This window comes from Macrosteles quadrilineatus, unplaced genomic scaffold (assembly GCF_028750875.1).
Source record: "Macrosteles quadrilineatus isolate MER2022 unplaced genomic scaffold, UCM_ALF_1.0 Scaffold_9__3_contigs__length_116548681, whole genome shotgun sequence".
In the NCBI taxonomy this organism is placed as follows: Eukaryota; Metazoa; Arthropoda; class Insecta; order Hemiptera; family Cicadellidae; genus Macrosteles; species Macrosteles quadrilineatus.
The window spans coordinates 22,474,527-22,493,369 of record NW_026542602.1 but is presented as its reverse complement, the minus strand read 5'-3'; the positions used below and the strand labels follow the sequence as shown (position 1 = coordinate 22,493,369).

The 18,843-nt window shown below is 35.8% G+C and overlaps 1 protein-coding gene across 1 annotated transcript; it reads right to left on the bottom strand.

The window, feature by feature from the left end:
- Nucleotides 1-9,802: 9,802 nt before the first annotated feature.
- LOC129002856 (golgin subfamily A member 6-like protein 22) lies at nucleotides 9,803-14,189 on the bottom strand. Its single transcript, XM_054430952.1, has 4 exons — nucleotides 13,859-14,189; nucleotides 12,836-13,098; nucleotides 11,450-11,911; nucleotides 9,803-10,679 (listed from the first exon to the last, which is right to left on the bottom strand). The coding sequence occupies exons 1-4, from the start codon at nucleotides 13,886-13,888 to the stop codon at nucleotides 9,875-9,877; spliced, it is 1,560 nt and encodes a 519-aa protein (XP_054286927.1). The 5' UTR covers nucleotides 13,889-14,189; the 3' UTR covers nucleotides 9,803-9,874.
- Between the last annotated feature and the right edge of the window lie 4,654 nt (nucleotides 14,190-18,843).

Sequence of the window (18,843 nt, the reverse complement as noted above, 5' to 3'; positions counted from 1 at the left end):
GCAGATACCCTAATCTTATCGTCATAAACAGTTCCCACACTCTGGGCTGCTCCCCTTTACTACTTCCGTCATCACTTCCTACGTCACGGACCTGTTTCCCTCCATTCCCATAGCATTGTATGATTGCAAGTACCTTAATCTAATTGTCATAAACAGTTCCCACATTCCAGACAGCTCACCTTGACCTCTTCCATTAACACTTCCTACGTCACGGACCTGTTTCCCTCCCTTCCCATAGAATTTTAGGATTGCATATAGCCTAATGTTATTGTAAAAAACAGTTCCCACACTCCGGACAGCTTGCCTTTACTACTTCCATCATCACTTCCTACGTCACGGTCCTGTTTCCCTCCCTTTTAATAGCATTTTAGGAATGCCAATACCCTTATCTAATCGTCACAAACGGTTCCCACATTCCGGACTACTCGCCTTGACTACTTCCTTCACCACTTCCTACGTCGCGGACCTGTTTCCCTCCCTTCCCATAGAATTTTAGGATTGCAGATAGCCTAATGTTATCGTAAAAAACAGTTCCCACACTCCGGACAGCTTGCCTTTACTACTTCCTTTATCACTTCCTACGTCACGGACCTGTTTCCCTCCCTTCTCATAACATTTTATGATTGCAAGTACCTTAATCTAATTTTCATAAACAGATCCAACACTCCGGACAACTTTCCTTTACTACTTCCCTCACTACTTCCTACGTCGCAGACCTGTTTCCTTCCCTTCCTACAGCATTTTATGATTGCAAGTACCTTAATCTAATTGTCATAAACAGATCCAACACTCCGGACAACTTTCCTTTACTACTTCCTTTATCACTTCCTACGTCACGGACCTGTTTCCCTCCCTTCCCATAGCATTTTATGATTGCAAGTACCTTAATCTAATTGTCATAAACAGATCCAACACTCCGGACAACTTTCCTTTACTACTTCCCTCACTACTTCCTACGTCGCAGACCTGTTTCCTTCCCTTCCTACAGCATTTTAGGATTGCAGATAACCTTAATCTAATCGTCATAAACAGATTCCGCACTTCGTACTACTTGGTATCAAGAAATCTTCAGTATAATCTTTGCTCAATAGTAACAAGTGATGATTTCCCTTTTGTACTGTATTTGTAATTTGCTAGTATACTGTGGGTAGTTGGCTTATAATGAACACATGCTACAACTTCAAGTCTTTTGTTTACTTTTTCCTTGTTATTTAATTCAACCAACATGGTTACTTAGCAACCCATAAGACTAATGATAAAAAAAGGCGACTTTCAGTTTCGTTTTTCTACGTAATTAGATTTTTGTTGGCAGTTCTAACTGCATGAAACTCGTTTTTAGGCCAAAAATAAACTATTTACAAGATTTGAAGAAAATCGTCGGAGCCGTTTTCGAGATCTTTGTGCAAGCAAGCAAGCAAGCAAGCAAGCATACATACAAGCAAACATTGCTCGTATTAGAATATAGGAGTACCTGGGGACCAAGCTTTGCTCGGGGAAAATTATTAGTTTACTCTAAAAAGTATTGCAGATACATTAATCCACTCCCAATCTCCACACTGCTCACCTTCACTACAGACTTCACCACTCCCTACGTCGTGGACCTGTTTCCCCTCCTTCCCTATACCATTTTAGAATTGCAGATACATAAATGCCACAGACAGTTCCCACACTCTGCACTGCTAGCATTACTACTTCCTACACCATTTCCTACGTCATGGACCTGTTTTCCTCCCTTCTTGTAGCATTTTAGGATTGTAGATACCTTAATCTAATCGTCATAAACATTTCCCACACTCCGGACTGCTCACCTTTACTACTTCCTTCACCACTTCCTATGTCGCAGACCTCTTTCCATCCCTTCCCATAGGATTTTAGGATTGTAGATTCCTTAATCTAATCGTCATAAACAGTTTCCACACTCCAGACTGCTCGCCTTTACTACTTCCTTCACCACTTTCTACGTTGTGAACCTGTTTCCCTCCCTTCCCATGGTATTTTAGGATTGCAGATTCCTTAATCTAATTGTCATAAACAGTTTTCACACACCAGACTGCTCGCCTTTACTGCTTCCTTCACCACTTCCTACGTCGTGGACCTGTTTCCCTCCATTCCCATAGCATTTTAGGATTGTAGATTTCTTAATCTAATCGTCATAAACAGTTTTCACACTCCAGACTGCTCGCCTTTACTACTTTCTTCACCACTTCCTACGTCGCGGACCTCTTTCCATCCCTTCCCATAGGATTTTAGGATTGCAGATTCCTTAATCTAATCGTCATAAACAGTTTCCACACTCCAGACTGCTCGCCTTTACTACTTCCTTCACCACTTCCTACGTCGCGGACCTGATTCCCTCCCTTCCCATAGGATTTTAGGATTGTAGATAACTTGATCTAATCGTTATTAACAATTCCCACATTCCGGACTGCTCACCCTTACTACTTCCTTCATCACTCCCTATGTCGTAGACCTGTTTGCCCTCCTTCCTTATACTATTTTAGAATTGCAGATACATAAATGCCACAGACGGTTCCCACACTCTGCACTGCTAGCCTTACAACTTCCTTCCCCATTTCCTACGTCATGGACCTATTTTCCTCCCTTCCCATTACATTTTAGGATTGCAGATACCTTAATTTAATCGTCATAAACAGTTCCCACACTCCAGACTGCTCGCCTTTACTACTTCCTTCACCACTTCCTATGTCGTGGACCTTTTTTCCTCCCTTTCCATAGCATTTAAGGATTGCAGATACCGTAATCTAATCGTCATAAACAGATCCCACACTCCACACTGCTACCCTTGACTATAGAATCAAGTAATCTTCAGTATAATCTTTGCTCAATAGTAACAACTGATGTTTTTCCTTTTGTACTGTATTTTGTTTTGCTAGTATACTGTGGATAGACAAATTACAAGTCTTTTGTTTACTTTTTCCTTGTTATTTAATTCAGCCAACATGGTTACCTAGCAACCCATAAGACTAATGTTAAAAAAATGTGATTTTCAGTTTCATTTTTCTACGTAATTAGATTTTTGTTGGCAGTTCTAATTGCAGTAAACTCGTTTTTAGGCCAGAAATAAACTATATACAACATTTGAAGAAAATCGTCGGAGCCGTTTTCGAGATCTTGGTGCAAGCATACATACATACATACATACATACATACAAGCAAACTTTGCTCGTATTAGAGTATAGGATAAAATAAGGGTTGTTATTAAAATATTTAGTTTATAGCCTCTGTATCTCTTTGAAATCGCCATGGGAATGCCCAGAGGAGTCTATTTCAACACACGGTATGGTAACACTGATCACTTGATATTGATTCCTTAAGGACTAATTTTTAATTATATTATATGAAATTTTGATATAATACAATTCTCTTACACTAAATTATGTAATTAGTATATTTGTACTAATCGTCTAATCTAAATGAAGTTATGGGCTTTGTTACAAAAAATATGCTATGGATATTATATTCATGATTAATTACTAAACTTATATTAATGAGTTTATACGAATAAGTTAAACTAATATTAGGCCTGCCCTTTCATTATGGAATAAGGATTACTTACTGAGGAGTGATTAATGAAAAAAAATTATAAGTGGTGTAGGAACAAAATTAACATATTTTAAGAAACTTGATCCATATAATAAAACCCAAAGTACCCATGAACTTTTGGGAGAACTACAAGTCACATCCCCATAAACCATAAACTTAAAATGTTCGTCATGACGAGAAACCTTGCGCAAAACTATCCATTATTTCATAAATTTCCCTTTAAGGTCGTAATTCCTTTATAGGTAACTTTTCATATACCTAATGTTAAAAATACCTCAGCTGTACTTATTTTTACTTTCTCCCCCCCTATACCATAGTATATGGAGAAAGTATTGTTTTCGTCAAAATTTTCGAGTTTGAGTTTTGAGTGGATATATTCGTTTTGGGTCCCCCCGGACCCAAAAAAGTGGTTTTCGAAGTGATGTCTGTGTGTGTGTGTGTGTGTGTGTGTGTGTGTGTCTGTGTGTCTGGATGTGTACAGAGCTAGAGACTACACCTGTGGTCCGATTTCGATGAAATTTGGTATGTAGGTTCTAATCTATGGTATCTCCAGGCGTTTTTTTCATTTTTTTGAAATTTTGATTTTTAATGGGGATTTTCCCATAAAAACCCGTAAAAAAACTGGAAAAATCAGATTTTCTCAAAAATGACCCGAACGATTTTGATAAAAATTTAGTATGTTGTAGCCCTTTAAATTCTGAACAAAATGGTACAAATCCCATATCTGTAAAAATTACGGTTCAAAAGTTATGGTCAAATATGTTATTTTCCCATAAAAACCCCATAAAATAACGAAAAATAGGATTTTAGAAAAAAATACGTTTTTGATTTAACATAGTATGTTATAGTCCTTACAACTTTGATGTTTTTTTTTAGAAATTTTTATTTTTAATAGGGATTTTTCCATAAAACCCCATAACAAAACGGAAAAATAGGATTTTCCCAAAAATGGCCCGAACGGTTTTGATAAAAATTTAGCATGTCATATTCCTTTATATTCTGAACAAAATGGTACGAATCCCATTTCTGTAAAAATTACGGTTTAAAAGTTATTGTAAATTATGTCATTTTCCCATAAAACCCCCATTAAATAACAGAAAAATCGGATTTTCCCATAAATGGCCCGAACAATTTTGATCAAAATTTAGCATGTTATATTCCTTTAAATTCTGAACAAAATTGTACAAATCCCATTTCTGTAAAAATTACGGTTCAAAAGTTATTGTAAATTATGTCATTTTCCCATAAAACCCCCATTAAATAACAGAAAAATCGGATTTTCACAAAAAAGGCCCGAACGATTTTGATAAAAATTTAACATGTTATATTCCTTTAAGTTCTGAACAAAATTGTACAAATCCCATTTCCGTATATTTACTCTCACCGCTTACACATGATAAAGGTTGTTGACAAACTTATGGGAGAAAGTATGTGTCAGAATGCTGATACCGTTTATTTGTTATTCTTTCAATTTATTACCTTATTAAAATCAGGTGTGATTATTATTTGTTGGCACTACTGTATTCTGTTTCGAACCTTTCAGCTTTAACCATGCATAGTTTTACCATTGACTATTGGATACAGAAGACATCACCATCGTGACAACACTATGTGCTTCGTATATTTTTTCACTTCCAAAGTAAGTTGCATAGCAGAACTAGCAAATACTATTATTCATCTCACCAAGTGAATGTGTATCTGGATGGGTATCTGTTAGACCAGGCTATTATACACATAAGATACCTTTTTATTAATTGTATCCTCCTCCCGATTTCAATATTTCTTCTTTGAACTTCAGGCATTTTTCGTTCTTCCAACAAAACTGATTAACTTGGTCTTAACCTACTGAATATTAAAACATCCATATTTACTCCCAAAAAGCTAAAAGATTTCTTTTTATAAACAGCTGTTTTATGTTTATAAATTTGTTCAATGTATTTCTTATGAGGAAAACCCGACCTTTGAGAATGTCTCGCGCCCTTAGCAGTAGACATTTTAAAGTTCTAAAACCTTATTGCAAAACTACATATTGAGACGAATCTTTTGACACCTTAAACGTTGAAATTGGTCCACAAATAAGGGAGGAGTTGCGTTAACAAAATACGGCTTCACGTATTATATATATAGATAGACTAGTCTCATCATAGTCAAAGTCAAGGCATTAATATAGTTTATACTATTCATTTGATCTGACATTAGGCAAGTTTACTTTACCACCGTGACAACACTATGTCCTTCGATTATTTTTTCACTTCCAAAGTGAGTTGCATAGCACAACCATCGATGTATAGCAGAACTGGCAAATATTATTCATATCACCAAGTGAATGTGTATCTGGATGAGTGTCTGTTAGACCAGTCCTATCTTTTTCTACTCTCCTCATACGCATAAGATATCTTATTATTAATTGTCTCATACTCACGTTTTCAATATTTCCTCTTTGAACTTGAGGCATTTTCTGTTCTTCCTACAAAACTGATTACCGGTTTAACTTGGTCTTAACCTACTCAATATTACAAACATTAATATTTACTCCCAAAAAGCTAAGGAGTTTCTTTTTATAAACAGCTGTTTTTTGTTTTTAAATTTGTTCTATGTATTTCTTATGGGGAAAACCCAACCTTTGAGAGGGTCTCACGCCCTTAAGAGTAGGAATTTCAAAATTCTAAAACCTTATTGCAAAACTACATATTGAGACGAATCTTTTGACACCTTAAACGTTGAACTTGGTCCACAAATAAGGGAGGAGTTGCGTTAACAAAAACCGGCTTCACGTATTATATATATAGAATCAATATAATATTTGATATAATATTATATTATATGTGCAAAATTTGAACGCTATACGTGCAACGGTTCTTGATATCATACATTCATTATTTAGTACCTACTAGCTGTTACCCACGGGCTTCATCCCGTTTGACTTCATAAGTAAAACCATAGACTAACCAACGTTTTATCTAAGGTAAAACCTTTGACTATTAATACAACAATATTGATTATTACTGTCAAGATCCTCCTCCCGTGTTCAATATTTTTTCAATATTTTAGACTAGTCTCATCATAGTCAAAGTCCTCATCATAGTCAAATATATTATAAACCATTATATATATAATACGTGAAGCCGTTTTTTGTTAACGCAACTCCTCCCTTATTTGTGGACCAATTCCAACGTTTAAGGTGTCAAAAGATTTGTCTCAATGTGTAGTTTTGCAATAAGGTTTTAGAATTTTGAAATTCTTACTCTTAAGGGCGTGAGACCCTCTCAAAGGTCGAGTTTTCCCAATAACATAATGAAATACTGTATTTACATATAAAAAACTCTCTTATAAATTAAAATTGTCTAATATGCTACTGTATTTACACTACCAGTTCTCGGGCAAAGAAACTCATGAACGCTGCAGAAGGCATTATCCAGCAAAGAATTCTTTAGTTTTTTCTGATATCTATTTAAATCCTGTTCGGTCTTTAGGGAAGGAGGAAAGTTATTAAACATCTTGACGGCATTGTATTGAAAATTCTTTTGGAAGAATGACGTTGAGTGATTAGGAATTGCAAGGTCGGAAGAATTGCGAAATTGATTTTTGTTGTTGAGCTGTGAACAAAAAGAAGATATATTTTTCTGGTGAAGGATGATGTTTCAAAAATGTATATGGATGGAATATACATATAGTAGTTCAAAGAACATGTGTAACTAATGGACTCTCTAGACTAGCGGCTCGCGGCAGTGAAGCAGAAGATACGTTTTCAATCCCACTATCAACGAAGCCAATTAAAATACGATCTAAATAAATGAGCCGTGCCAGGGATGTTAAATGTCTTGCATTAAAATGTATACATTAGCATTAAAATATTGAACACGGGAGGAGGATCTTGACAGTAATAATCAATATTGTTGTATTAATAGTCAAAATTTACCAAGTCAAGGTTTTACCTTAGATAAAACGTTGGTTAGTCTATGGTTTTACTTATGAAGTCAAACGGGATGAAGCCCGTGGGTAACAGCTAGTAGGTACTAAATAATGAATGTATGATATCAAGAACCGTTGCACGTATAGCGTTCAAATTTTGCACGGATAATTATGACACCAGTGTAAAGACACCATTAAAATCCTAGACGATTCCGCTCAGTAGTAATTATAAAACCCTAAAAATAAATTTTTAAATTTGTCCCATAAGAATAACATTAGAAGCTACCTTCTTCTTCTTTTTATTTGTTTACGTTTTGCGACCAACAATTTTGTTCTCTACTTAAGACAGAGAGAACGACTTTTACTCTAAGCTCTTTCATTCATGGAGTAAACAGTTTGACGTCTATGAATATACATAGATAAAACATACTCCCCGAATATATCATTATAATTTCAAAACTTTCAGAATAATAAATTGAACCATGATTGAACTTAACAATATTAGTCGGCAGTTAAATAACAGTTTATGTTCAGTATTAAAATTCACATTTACATTACAAATATGTATATATTTAGAACTGAGCAGCTTTTTATATTATTCAATTTAATGTTGGCATTGACTATTAAATAGTCAAAGATGTTAGTCTATTTTTATACTAAAATGCTATGCGAAGGAGGAATACAGGTCCACAACGTAGAGAGTGGTGAAGGAAGTAGTCAAGGCGAGCAGTCCGGAGTGTGTCAAGCCTTAGTGACAGTTAGAATAATGTGTCTGCAATTCTAAAAAAACTATGGGAAGGAAGGGGAATAGGTCCACGACGAAGGAAGTGGTAAAGGAAGTAGTCAAGGTGAGCAGACCGTATTGTGAGAACCCTTTGTGATAGTTATATTAATGTATCTGCAATTTTGAAATGCTATAGGAAGGGAGGGAAAGAGGTCCACGACGTAGGAAGTGGTGCAGGAAGTAGTCGAGGCGAGCAGTCCGGAGTGTCGGAACCCTTTGTGACAGTTAGATTAAGGTAACTGCAATTGTAAAATGCTATAGGAAGGGAGGGAAACAGGTCCACGACGTAGGAAGTGGTGAAGGAAGTAGTTTAAGACAAGCAGTCCGGAGTGTAGGAACCCTTTGTGACAGTTGGATTAATGTATCTGCAATTCTGAAATGCTATGAGAAGGGAGGGAAACAGGTCCACAACGTAAGAAGTGATAAAGGAAGTAGTCAAGGCGAGAGGTGTGGAGTGTGGGAACCCTTTGTGACAGTAGGATTAATGTATCTGCTATACTAAAATGCTATGGGAAGGGAGGGAAACAGGTCCACAACGTAAGAAGTGATAAAGGAAGTAGTCAAGGCGAGAGGTGTGGAGTGTGGGAACCCTTTGTGACAGTAGGATTAATGTATCTGCTATACTAAAATGCTATGGGAAGGGAGGGAAACAGGTCCACGGCGAAGGAAGCAGTCAAGGTGAGCAGTGCGGTGTGTGGGAACCGTTGGTGGCAGTTAGATTAATGAATCTGCAACCAATGACTTTGGTTAATTAATGGACGAGAAGTTAGGATTGTTGTCGACTGAGATTTGGTTGATTTGCCCATACAAATTACATTGTGTTCTGTTCACCAATGACACCGGTAAGTAGGCTAGGTGCGGGTGGACTCTTCCATTGTTGCGCTCACGTTCACTCATCCCGTTACGCGCAGAATAAGCGTACTACTAGTTTATAATACCCTTAAATCTTTATGAACAAGTTAAATTTGAACATTCCTGTTTCATTTTTATCAGAATAAAAGCCTTTTAAAGACGTTTAAAGTAAAATATTTTGATATATTGGACTACACAATTCATTCGTTAGAAAGTTTGTATGTACCGGTACCGTACTTTTAAATTAACAATTTGTAATAATTAAAAATTTTCTTTCTTTCTGAGCATAGCTTTGTGACATCCCGTCCTACACAAAGACACCACTAATACAGAAATAAAATGGCCATCTATATAAAGGTAGGTACTGTAACAGGAGAGGGTATTTATTTAGAAAAAATAAAATTTAGTGAAAACAATGTAATTTCGCCTAACCATCGAGTTTGGGAAAAAGTAATGGACTGTAAAACTCGGATTATTTTTTTTAAATACAGGCCTGATATGAAATCTTTACAAGCCTTTTTCAAAAGTGTTCTGTCAGAAATACTAAACTTACAAAATAAATTGGGATGAAAAGTTCCAGAAAAACTATTTCCAATAACAAAATGACCAGTGAAAGTAAATTTTCCTGAACTTGAAAGCTATAGATCTATCTCATTAGAATATATTGTAAATCTTATACAAACACCAGAATGTTTTATATACAAATATTTTAATTTTAAAATGTTAGGAACTTTCAGATGATTTACAACAAATGTATTTAGTTTACATGACGGAATGTTTGGCTTGGTTAGCAGTCAGCAACGATCTGAATGTTGGTTGAGGCATCATCAGTTTATCCATTTGTTCCATGATCCTACTGACTGCCATGTCCTCCATTACACTGGGTTCTCCATGTCCCCTTTTATCCTTCTTACTCTCCGGGATACCCATAGCTCCTTTATACAAACAGTTGAACCTTGTCCCTTCTGCTATCATATCTTTAGCCAAGGGGTCCATATTGTTGAAAATCTCTTTGCGCCTTTTCCTCTCTGCTCGTTTTAACTCTCTCAGTTTCTTGTCCTCCCTTCCCCATTCTGCCTCCACATATGTGCTTACCAGTTCCCTGAAGTCCTTGGTAAAAGCCTCTTTAGCTAGGTGGGATTCCATTTCGTTCTCTATTTCTTCCTTTCTCATTTGCAAAGCTTCACCTCGTTTCTTCCTTTGATCTTCATCAATTCCGCTGATGAAATCAAACATGAGCATCAACTCAGGGGTGAAATCCGTTTTGTCTGGGCTAACACCCTCACCCATGTATTTTTCCATCTCTTCCCTTTCCCTTTCTTTTCTCCTTTCTTCTCGTTCTATTCTCTTTTGTTCCCTCTTTTCTTCCATTAATTGTTCCCTTCTCCTCTGCTTTGCTTCTTCTTTTTGCCTCTGCTCTTCTTCTTTGCGTTCTTTTTCTCTCTGTTCCTTTTGATGCTGCTTACTTCTTTCTTTCCTCTTTTTATTGTCTTCTTCTTGTCTCTCTGCTTCTTCCTTCTCAAGGTCTTCCTTTTTCTTTACCGGTACATACCAAGGACTACCAACCCTAAAATGTATATAGTTTAGCAAAAAAATCATATCCTATCCACAAAGTTTCATAAAACATTTATTTTCTAAATGATAACATGTGTTTGTAAAATATCTTAAAACTTCAAGAATATTGTGATATTGTGTGTGTTGTTGTTGGTGTATGATTAACAAGGTTGTGATTGAATGTATAGGTTGTGTTTTATTTACCGTGTGTACATTGTTTCCTACAGTTACCTGACAAAGCAGGCTTCTTTGCACTGATTGTAGCACGCAGAGTAGCTAATTTAATTTCCTGCATTTACTTACTTTTGCCACACTCATTTTGCTTTGCCGAACTCTAGAATTCTAACAAAACAACACAAAACAGTGCGCTTTTATTAGGTAGGCCTACGTAATACGCGTAGGTCCGCTTGAAAATAAGTTGGCAACACCTAAAGGTACCACGACTACGATCACCTGATGCAGCTCTCACAGCCTTAGAGTATTGACGACTTTTTTCCTGTTAATATTCTATTTTCGTTCAACGCTTGGATTTTACCTTATCTAAAAGGTGTTGCTTAGTAGACTAATCATATGCTTAATAGTAAGTGTACGAAAAATATAATGTGTCACACGAGCGTAAAGTGCTTTTGCTGCACTCAGGACTCCCACTCACCTGCAGCTCATTCGTATGAATGTATCTCTTTAGGTCTTATTTAAATAGGTAGGAAGTAAACACAAAACAAAACATAACTAATTTAGTTCTGCAGTAATCAGCTAAATAAGCAGACATGAACGATAACTTACCCTCTTGGTTCAGCCAAATCCTTTTCTCCAGGGCCAGGGTTATAAACTTTGTGAGGGCAAGGTTCGTACATGTATGATGCAATGAGAGGCTCTTTTTCCTTTTTTCCTTTTTCTTTACTTTTATCCTGATCTTTTTTATTTTGTTTATCTTCCTTATTTTTTTCCTCTTCCTTTTTCTTTTCCTCCCGTTCTTCCTTTTGTTTTTTCCTTTTTTCATCTTCTTCCTTCTTCTTTTTCTTCTCTTTTTCTTTTTTCTTCTCTTCCTTTTGTTTTTCTTTTTCCTTTTTCTTTTTTTCTTCTTCTTTCTTTGCCTTCTCCTCATCTTCTTTCTTTTTCTGATTTTCCTCTCTAGCTTTTTGCCTTTTTTGTGCTGCCTTCTCTTCCTTCTTTTTACTCTTCTCTTCTTCCTCTTTTTTTACATCTTCAAGTTTTCTTCCAGGTTCATTCCATGGGCTTCCAGCACTAAAATAGATGGGAACAGTTAATCTCTCAAATTTGTGCCAATTTGTTGTGTGTAAATTTATTTAAAACGGCGATTATGGTATTAACATGCTGTGTTTGGCAGTATTTCAAAATTTTGTTCAAAGCTTTTTCGCAATGAAAAATTAACTATATTTACAGGGATTGCTAATTTCTTATTCACTGTATTCGTTTTAAACAAAGTCCACAATCAATATTTTTTAATTATTTGGGCTCAGTATTCAAATTAGAATTATATGACAAATTATAAAATATAATTTGTGACTTTCCTTCATTAATATTTTATGTAATTTTTTTATGATCAAGAATGTTGACAAGCAAAAGATTGATTCCTTACCAAGCAAGACAATCTTCCTTTTACAAGTTGGATCAAAAGCATTGAAGCCAAATACAAAATTCCTAGGAATCAGAATTATGTATTACTTACAGTTTTTGAGGACCTATCACTTCATTTTTTTATCAGATTCTACAATGCTGAAGTTGGCCAACTGAGATATTTTACCTTTTACTGTAGGCTACATAACAGTTTTAATAAAATACACCTTTAGAAAGGTTAATAAATGTTGTAGCATCGACTGATAAGGAAGTGTCATGCCAAATAATATATATTTTTCTATTTACTAGCACTTTATCTAATTTAGTAGTAATGTAGGTACCTAAGCACCACATTATAATTATTATTTTTTTACCCTCAAATGAAAAGAATGATCAACGTCTGTCCTCTTAAGTTGGTGGCTGAAGATGAGTTTTACTGTAGACTGTTTTTTTTTCAATACTAGGATTTTAGAACCATGTACTTAACTTCTAACCATAACAACTACTAGAATAGCTTTCAACAATACTATGAAAAATCCATGTGGGCGTAAACGATTACATTTTATTGTAATTGAGTGGTTTTTTACCCACCCTCTAGGTTCAGATTTGTCTCTCTCCCCTGGTTTTGGTGTCCATACTCTGTGGGGGCAAGGGTCATACATCCAAGATGGCATCCCTGGTTTATACTCCTTATTTGCTTTCTTTTCTCCCTTCTTTTGCTTGTCATTTTTCTTCTGATCCTTTTTCTCGTCTCTTTTGTTTTGCTGGTTTCCTTCATTTTTCTTTTTGTTTTGCTGGTTTCCTTCATTTTTCCTTTTGTTTTGCTGGTTTTCTTCATTTTTCCTATTGTTTTCCTACGGGTTTCAAATAAATCAATAGTTACGGTATTGGTAATATAGCCTATTTGTTGGATTTCTTTAAATTTTAATTTTTGGGGGACTTTTATATTTGACAAGTTATGAATCCAGTGGTGTAAAAAGGAGGAGTGGACCTACTCGGGCACGAGACTTAAGATACCCAATGACGGCAAAACACAAATAAAAAGATAGAAACTCTTAAAACTAGCATTAATTAAAAATTAACAAAAACAAAACTACAAATTTAGCCTTTCAAAATTTATAGGGAGGGCCTCCAAACATCCCCTGGGTGGCCGAATAGCATTCAGCTCAGGTGCTAAATATACCATAAAATACCTACTTTGTATGGTCGTCATTTTAATGAAAAGTATTAAAAGTATGCTACGCCACTGAATGAATCTTAACAAATCCATATGAATACTCTTTTACTCTTTATAAGGAGAAACCAAGCTTTAGTGACCAACTCATTCTTTAAACAAATGTAGGCCTATGTGAAATTAAATTAGCTTATTGAATTAGGCTATATAATTCTAAAAACCCTCAGGGCTTTAAACACCTTTTATGATGTTTGAATAGGTTCGTTTTATAGTATTTTCTACCCATGCATAAAACAGCCTGTCCAGTGATTTTTATTTTTAATATTTTAATATTTTATTTATTTTATTTTTAAGTGCTTGATTAAAGTATTAATTGTTATAAGCTCAAAAGTCAACAGTTATTATTTCAACATTGTAGGTTAAAATATAATATGGTTTACCTTTTTCGTTTCCTCTTTACTTATAGCCATCTTTCCAAAATGTTCTTACTTCTGAGTTCCAGAGCTTGGGGCTTCCCTTGACCTGATTATTTTCCTTCCTGGAGCTGGAGAAATTCAAAGGTCGACTACTATTACATAACTTTCTGCTTGTGATGATTTGGTCTACTTTTACCCGAAGGACTGAACCATAGAAAACTATCCGTTAGGATTTTGATTCACTACCCAAACCAAACAATCCCTTGTATGTGTGAAAAATACTTGAACATGAATGTGATTTCGTAGTGTTATTAGTGTGTTGTGTAGAAATGTTTATGGAGATTGTTTGAGTCAACAAAAAAGATACCTACCACATGTTGGCAACATTTAAATCAGATGCTCAATTTAGTCACTTTTAAATGAATTTCCATCTAGCCACAGTGGGAAATGTTTGTTCTGTGGAAAACAAAAACAGAAAAATTTGAGCAAATAAAAGTAGATGACTGCTTGTATAAAGTTTTGGATATGTTTTTAATCGTCTTATATTTATGTATAAATAAATTACCGAACTATACCATGGACTAATGTATTTTTCTAGTAATCGTGAGACTAACCAACACAAGTAGACTTCTTATCCCATTGTAAATTTTGAAGTTCATTTTTCGTGTATAGCTCGTGTCCGGCGACACTGATCGCTAGTGTCGACGAAATTTTGTTTGTATTATTATAGGGTTAATTCATGATTTGTGCTTTGCTGTTTGGTTATAACTAGGGAACGAGTTATTTTTTATGATTAGATCGTGTTGTTTGCTTACGTGTTTTAAATTACTGACATAACAAAGAAACAAATTGTAAACTAAACACGACCTCTACATTGCATCGGACAGAACTAACAATAAAATAGGCTTCAGCTGCTCCATAAAGGATGAGATAAGGGAGTATGTTTTATCTATGCTATCACTTTGCAAGACTCTGTCACTGATCTGTTGCGTAATTTTTTTATTAATTTAATAAAAGAGAGGATTCCTTTACAGTATTACAGCCTTGCAGGTACAAGTTATGATGTTTGCATTCACATACCCATTGTGGTTAGATGAACTGCAAGAAATTCTATTGGGATGGTCCCTGGATCAGTCATAAGTGAGGTTGAAACTCGTACAATGTGTTAAATAGTGAACAATTAATTTCCCTTTTTGTGCTTTACATGGAGGGTTAGCTAGACCATTGAGTGGGAGCAGTGTTTGGATCCGTGATATATTTGGCTTATATTGGATATGAAATATGGAATATGCTACGTTATCGTACCTGGTAAATTTTACTCTTTAGGCCATTGAGATTTGTCACCTAATAAACACATGCTAGAATGAACACTATTTTCGTGTTGATTGGAACCCTAATCGCTAACCAGGGCCTAAATAATCGTGCGAGATTTATTATAGCTCACTTGGACAGCTTACTACTTTCAAACCTTTTTTTAGGCCTACTACAGTAGTACTGACAAAGGTAACTTTGACGGGAAATCGCTTCTTAATTAGTTGAAGCATTCCATATTTTGTAGTATGGTGGAAGTTTGACCGGAGTCAGTCAACTTCACTGCTATAGCAGCCCCAGCAGTGAAGTTGACTGACTCCGGTCAAACTTCCATCATACTACGAAATATGGAATCCTTCAAACTAATTAAGAAGCGATTTCCCGTCAAAGTTACCCTTGTCAGTACTACTGTAGTAGGCCTAAAAAAAGGTTTGAAAAAGACTTTGACAAAGGTAAAAAAAAACAGGATTTGACTCATTTTTTAGACGGAGCAATCAGTTTTATTGGGATTGAGATCTAATAAATTTGAGTCAAACCACTGTTTAATGTTGTTTGCTTCAAGAAACGATTTTAATTACAATTCCTCGGCAGTTGAGCCAGACAGGGCTAAAGACGTATCATCCGCAATAAGACAGATCTAGCCCCAAAAACACTTGAATTCATTGATATAAATAACAAACAGTACAGGTCCGAGGACAGATTCCTGAGGAACCCCCATAAGTGACGATGTCTCGAGAGGGACAAAGGGTCGAGCACACCCAGAGCCGGGAAGGTATGGGGGTTTAGTGAGTGGGAGAACATTTCGCGCCGTTCCGGCCAAACCTCCCATGCGGGGTTGGTTCGGCAGATTGGCCACAACCTAAACCACAACTCTCACTTGTTGTTAGCTGCGGAGAGCTACCTTCTGCCACTGGGTGTTGGTCCACCTACAGAACCAAGTGAGGGGGCCCTAGACTAAGGTGTAATGCGATCCGTGCCAAGAGTCTTGTGGCACTGGGGGCCTAATATTCAGTGTCTTAACGGAGCCTTCTGGGAACCAGGGGGAACCCAGTCGTATGCACCCCTTACCTCTCTAATCGGGTCACTGGGGAGGTAAACTTAGATAGGTACCCGGTATTCGTGAGAACAATGTAGACGATCTGACCCAAATGGAGGAGGAAGGTCTACTGAAATCTGACGATGACGACAAGCTCGCAGAAACCGGAAAGGAACAAAAAACGACTTTCCAGGGGCGAGTTGCAAAGACGGAGGATAGTGGATGCAGGGAAATCTCGCTACGGCTTGCCCCCACCTTGTGAAAGCTGTGAAGGTATATTTATGTGGCCAGCCCTATAAGGTCTGCGTATGAGATCCCTTGGCCTATTGATGGGAGATCAAAGGGAAGAACAGGTTACCATAGTCAAAAGGCTCTCACGGTTCACCAAGGACCTGGGATTTGTCGGAGAATGAGGACCTATGAACGAGGGTGCACAATAAGCTGTTCTAGCTGCGATGCAATCCCATGGTGACTTGTAAGCCTGGCCCTCTGTTAAAAAAAAAAAAAAAAAAAACACCTAGAGCCGTCAAACTCCTCTGACCTCAACGAATTGCTCCCTTTTTGAAGGTATGAGGAGAGCCACCCCAACCCCCTCGCTGGAATAGATTCAACTTTATTGATGATCTAATCGTTTGATTTACAGTATCAAAGTCCTTGCTCACTGCTCAGGTCAAAGAAAGGCTCTAAGGCATCCTCTCCTGAGTCAAGAGCCCGTACTACTTTTGTTATAAGGGTTAACATTGCGTTGATGGTTTGTTTCCCTTTTACAAATCCAAATTGATTCTTAAACATAGTATTTTTGTTTCTAATTATTGTATTAATCTTGTTATTAGGCCTACTCGTTTTACAAATATTTTTGAAATGGATGAAACTTGAGTGATATGTCTGTAGTTATCGCAAGTGGTTGATTGTTTTTTTATACTTACAGTGTTTTCACAACGGAGATATTTAATAGGCACGGGAACGTTCCTGCTTAAAACGAACTGTTGACTACGTTGGCTAGGGGTTTTGCAATAAAATGTCGAATGTCTTTAATTAGTTTACCAACGACCGTTCTAACTCACAAAACAATTAAAAAACTTCAAAGCAAAATTTATTATTTCACAGTACACTAGATATTTAAATTATATAATCACTTTGGTATTTGAAAAAATATATATTTTGAGGTGGTGAACAATTCTTCAGCGGCTGTTTGAAAATAACTAAATTAACATTGCTCTTACGGCGCGGCGGGCAAATCCAATATGGCCATTGGCATCCATGGACTCCCTTGGAAATACATTCAAACAACAATCAACAGTTCTAACCTAACAGTATACTAGATATTTTTGAAAAACTATTTTTGGATGATAATTAACCCTTAAGCAGCAGTTTGAAATTGTCCAAGATCACCACTAGAATCCAAGAACTCTTATTCAGTTTAGTTCTTGGAATCGAAAAGATGCACTTGTTTACTTACATAACAGCATTAGTTATGCACTCAAAAACACGTGAACGGACCAATGTGGTTCAATGATTGAAAGAAATAAAGTAAAATTGTAATGCTTCGAACTTCAATTAATCAGCTGTTTACAAATTTAATTGTCACAGATGGTGCAATTAGTGATAGGTACAATGAGTAAATCATTGCATAACTTTCAGTGGCAATGAGAGGTTATGAACAAAAACATTAGGCCTACCTCTCTCAGAAGTGTTGAGTAGTGATTATTAGTAATTAAAAACAGTCGTAGGTAAAGTAGTATGAGAAACTCGAGTAAATAGTAATTCGTAGAAGTTTTTTTTAATTTTCTACTCTTGTCAACTGTCTTTGCGATCGAAGTAAACTAATAGCCGCCTCTGAGGATTTCTTATTTTTCACCTCATTAGATCTAGGCCCTTGGTTTTGCCATGTCCAAACCACCTGTTTATTTTCTGTATTAACGTTTAGCCTAAGTGAAACATAATAATTTTCTTCTTTGAACGAAAATAAAGAAACAATTGCTTTCTGATATAAAATATAGGTAGAGTACTGAATATATAAAAAATGGCTAAGATAAAATAAAATCATTATAGACCTTCACTTATGCCGCACATTTGAGACTTGGAGGTGCCCGGACTGTTGAAAACTCCAGATTAATTAAACCGGCATTATTGCATGACTAGTAAAAATAAGATGAAAATACAATTGTTGGTGGCAGGTCATTATTCCTTGTTTTATCATGTTTCCTCTTATCTTAACTTAAAAAAAATAAATAAAAAATCTTACCTATAAAAATTCACTGCTTCTCCTAATTTTAACAGATTTCTAGCAACAATGTAAAGAAAAATCTACAAAAATTTAGGAAAAATATCTTTCCTTTATTCTTTTATAAACATTGGTGAAATGAAAATAGTATAACTTAAAATTAAAAGTTTGTAAAAAGTTTGAGAAAAAGGAAAGGTTGAAGAAACGACACAATGGGAAATTACTTCCTATATTTTAATGTAAACTTACATCTTACATCAAACAATAATACGATAATAGTAACATAATATGCCAAATGATGCTGATGAAATGCATGATGCAAATGCAATAAATAAGTAAATATTTAAAATCGAAGATATATAAATTAAATAACAATAGTTTTGTTATAAAACATTATAAATTTTGAATCAGATATGATTATGCTTATGCAGGTTACAT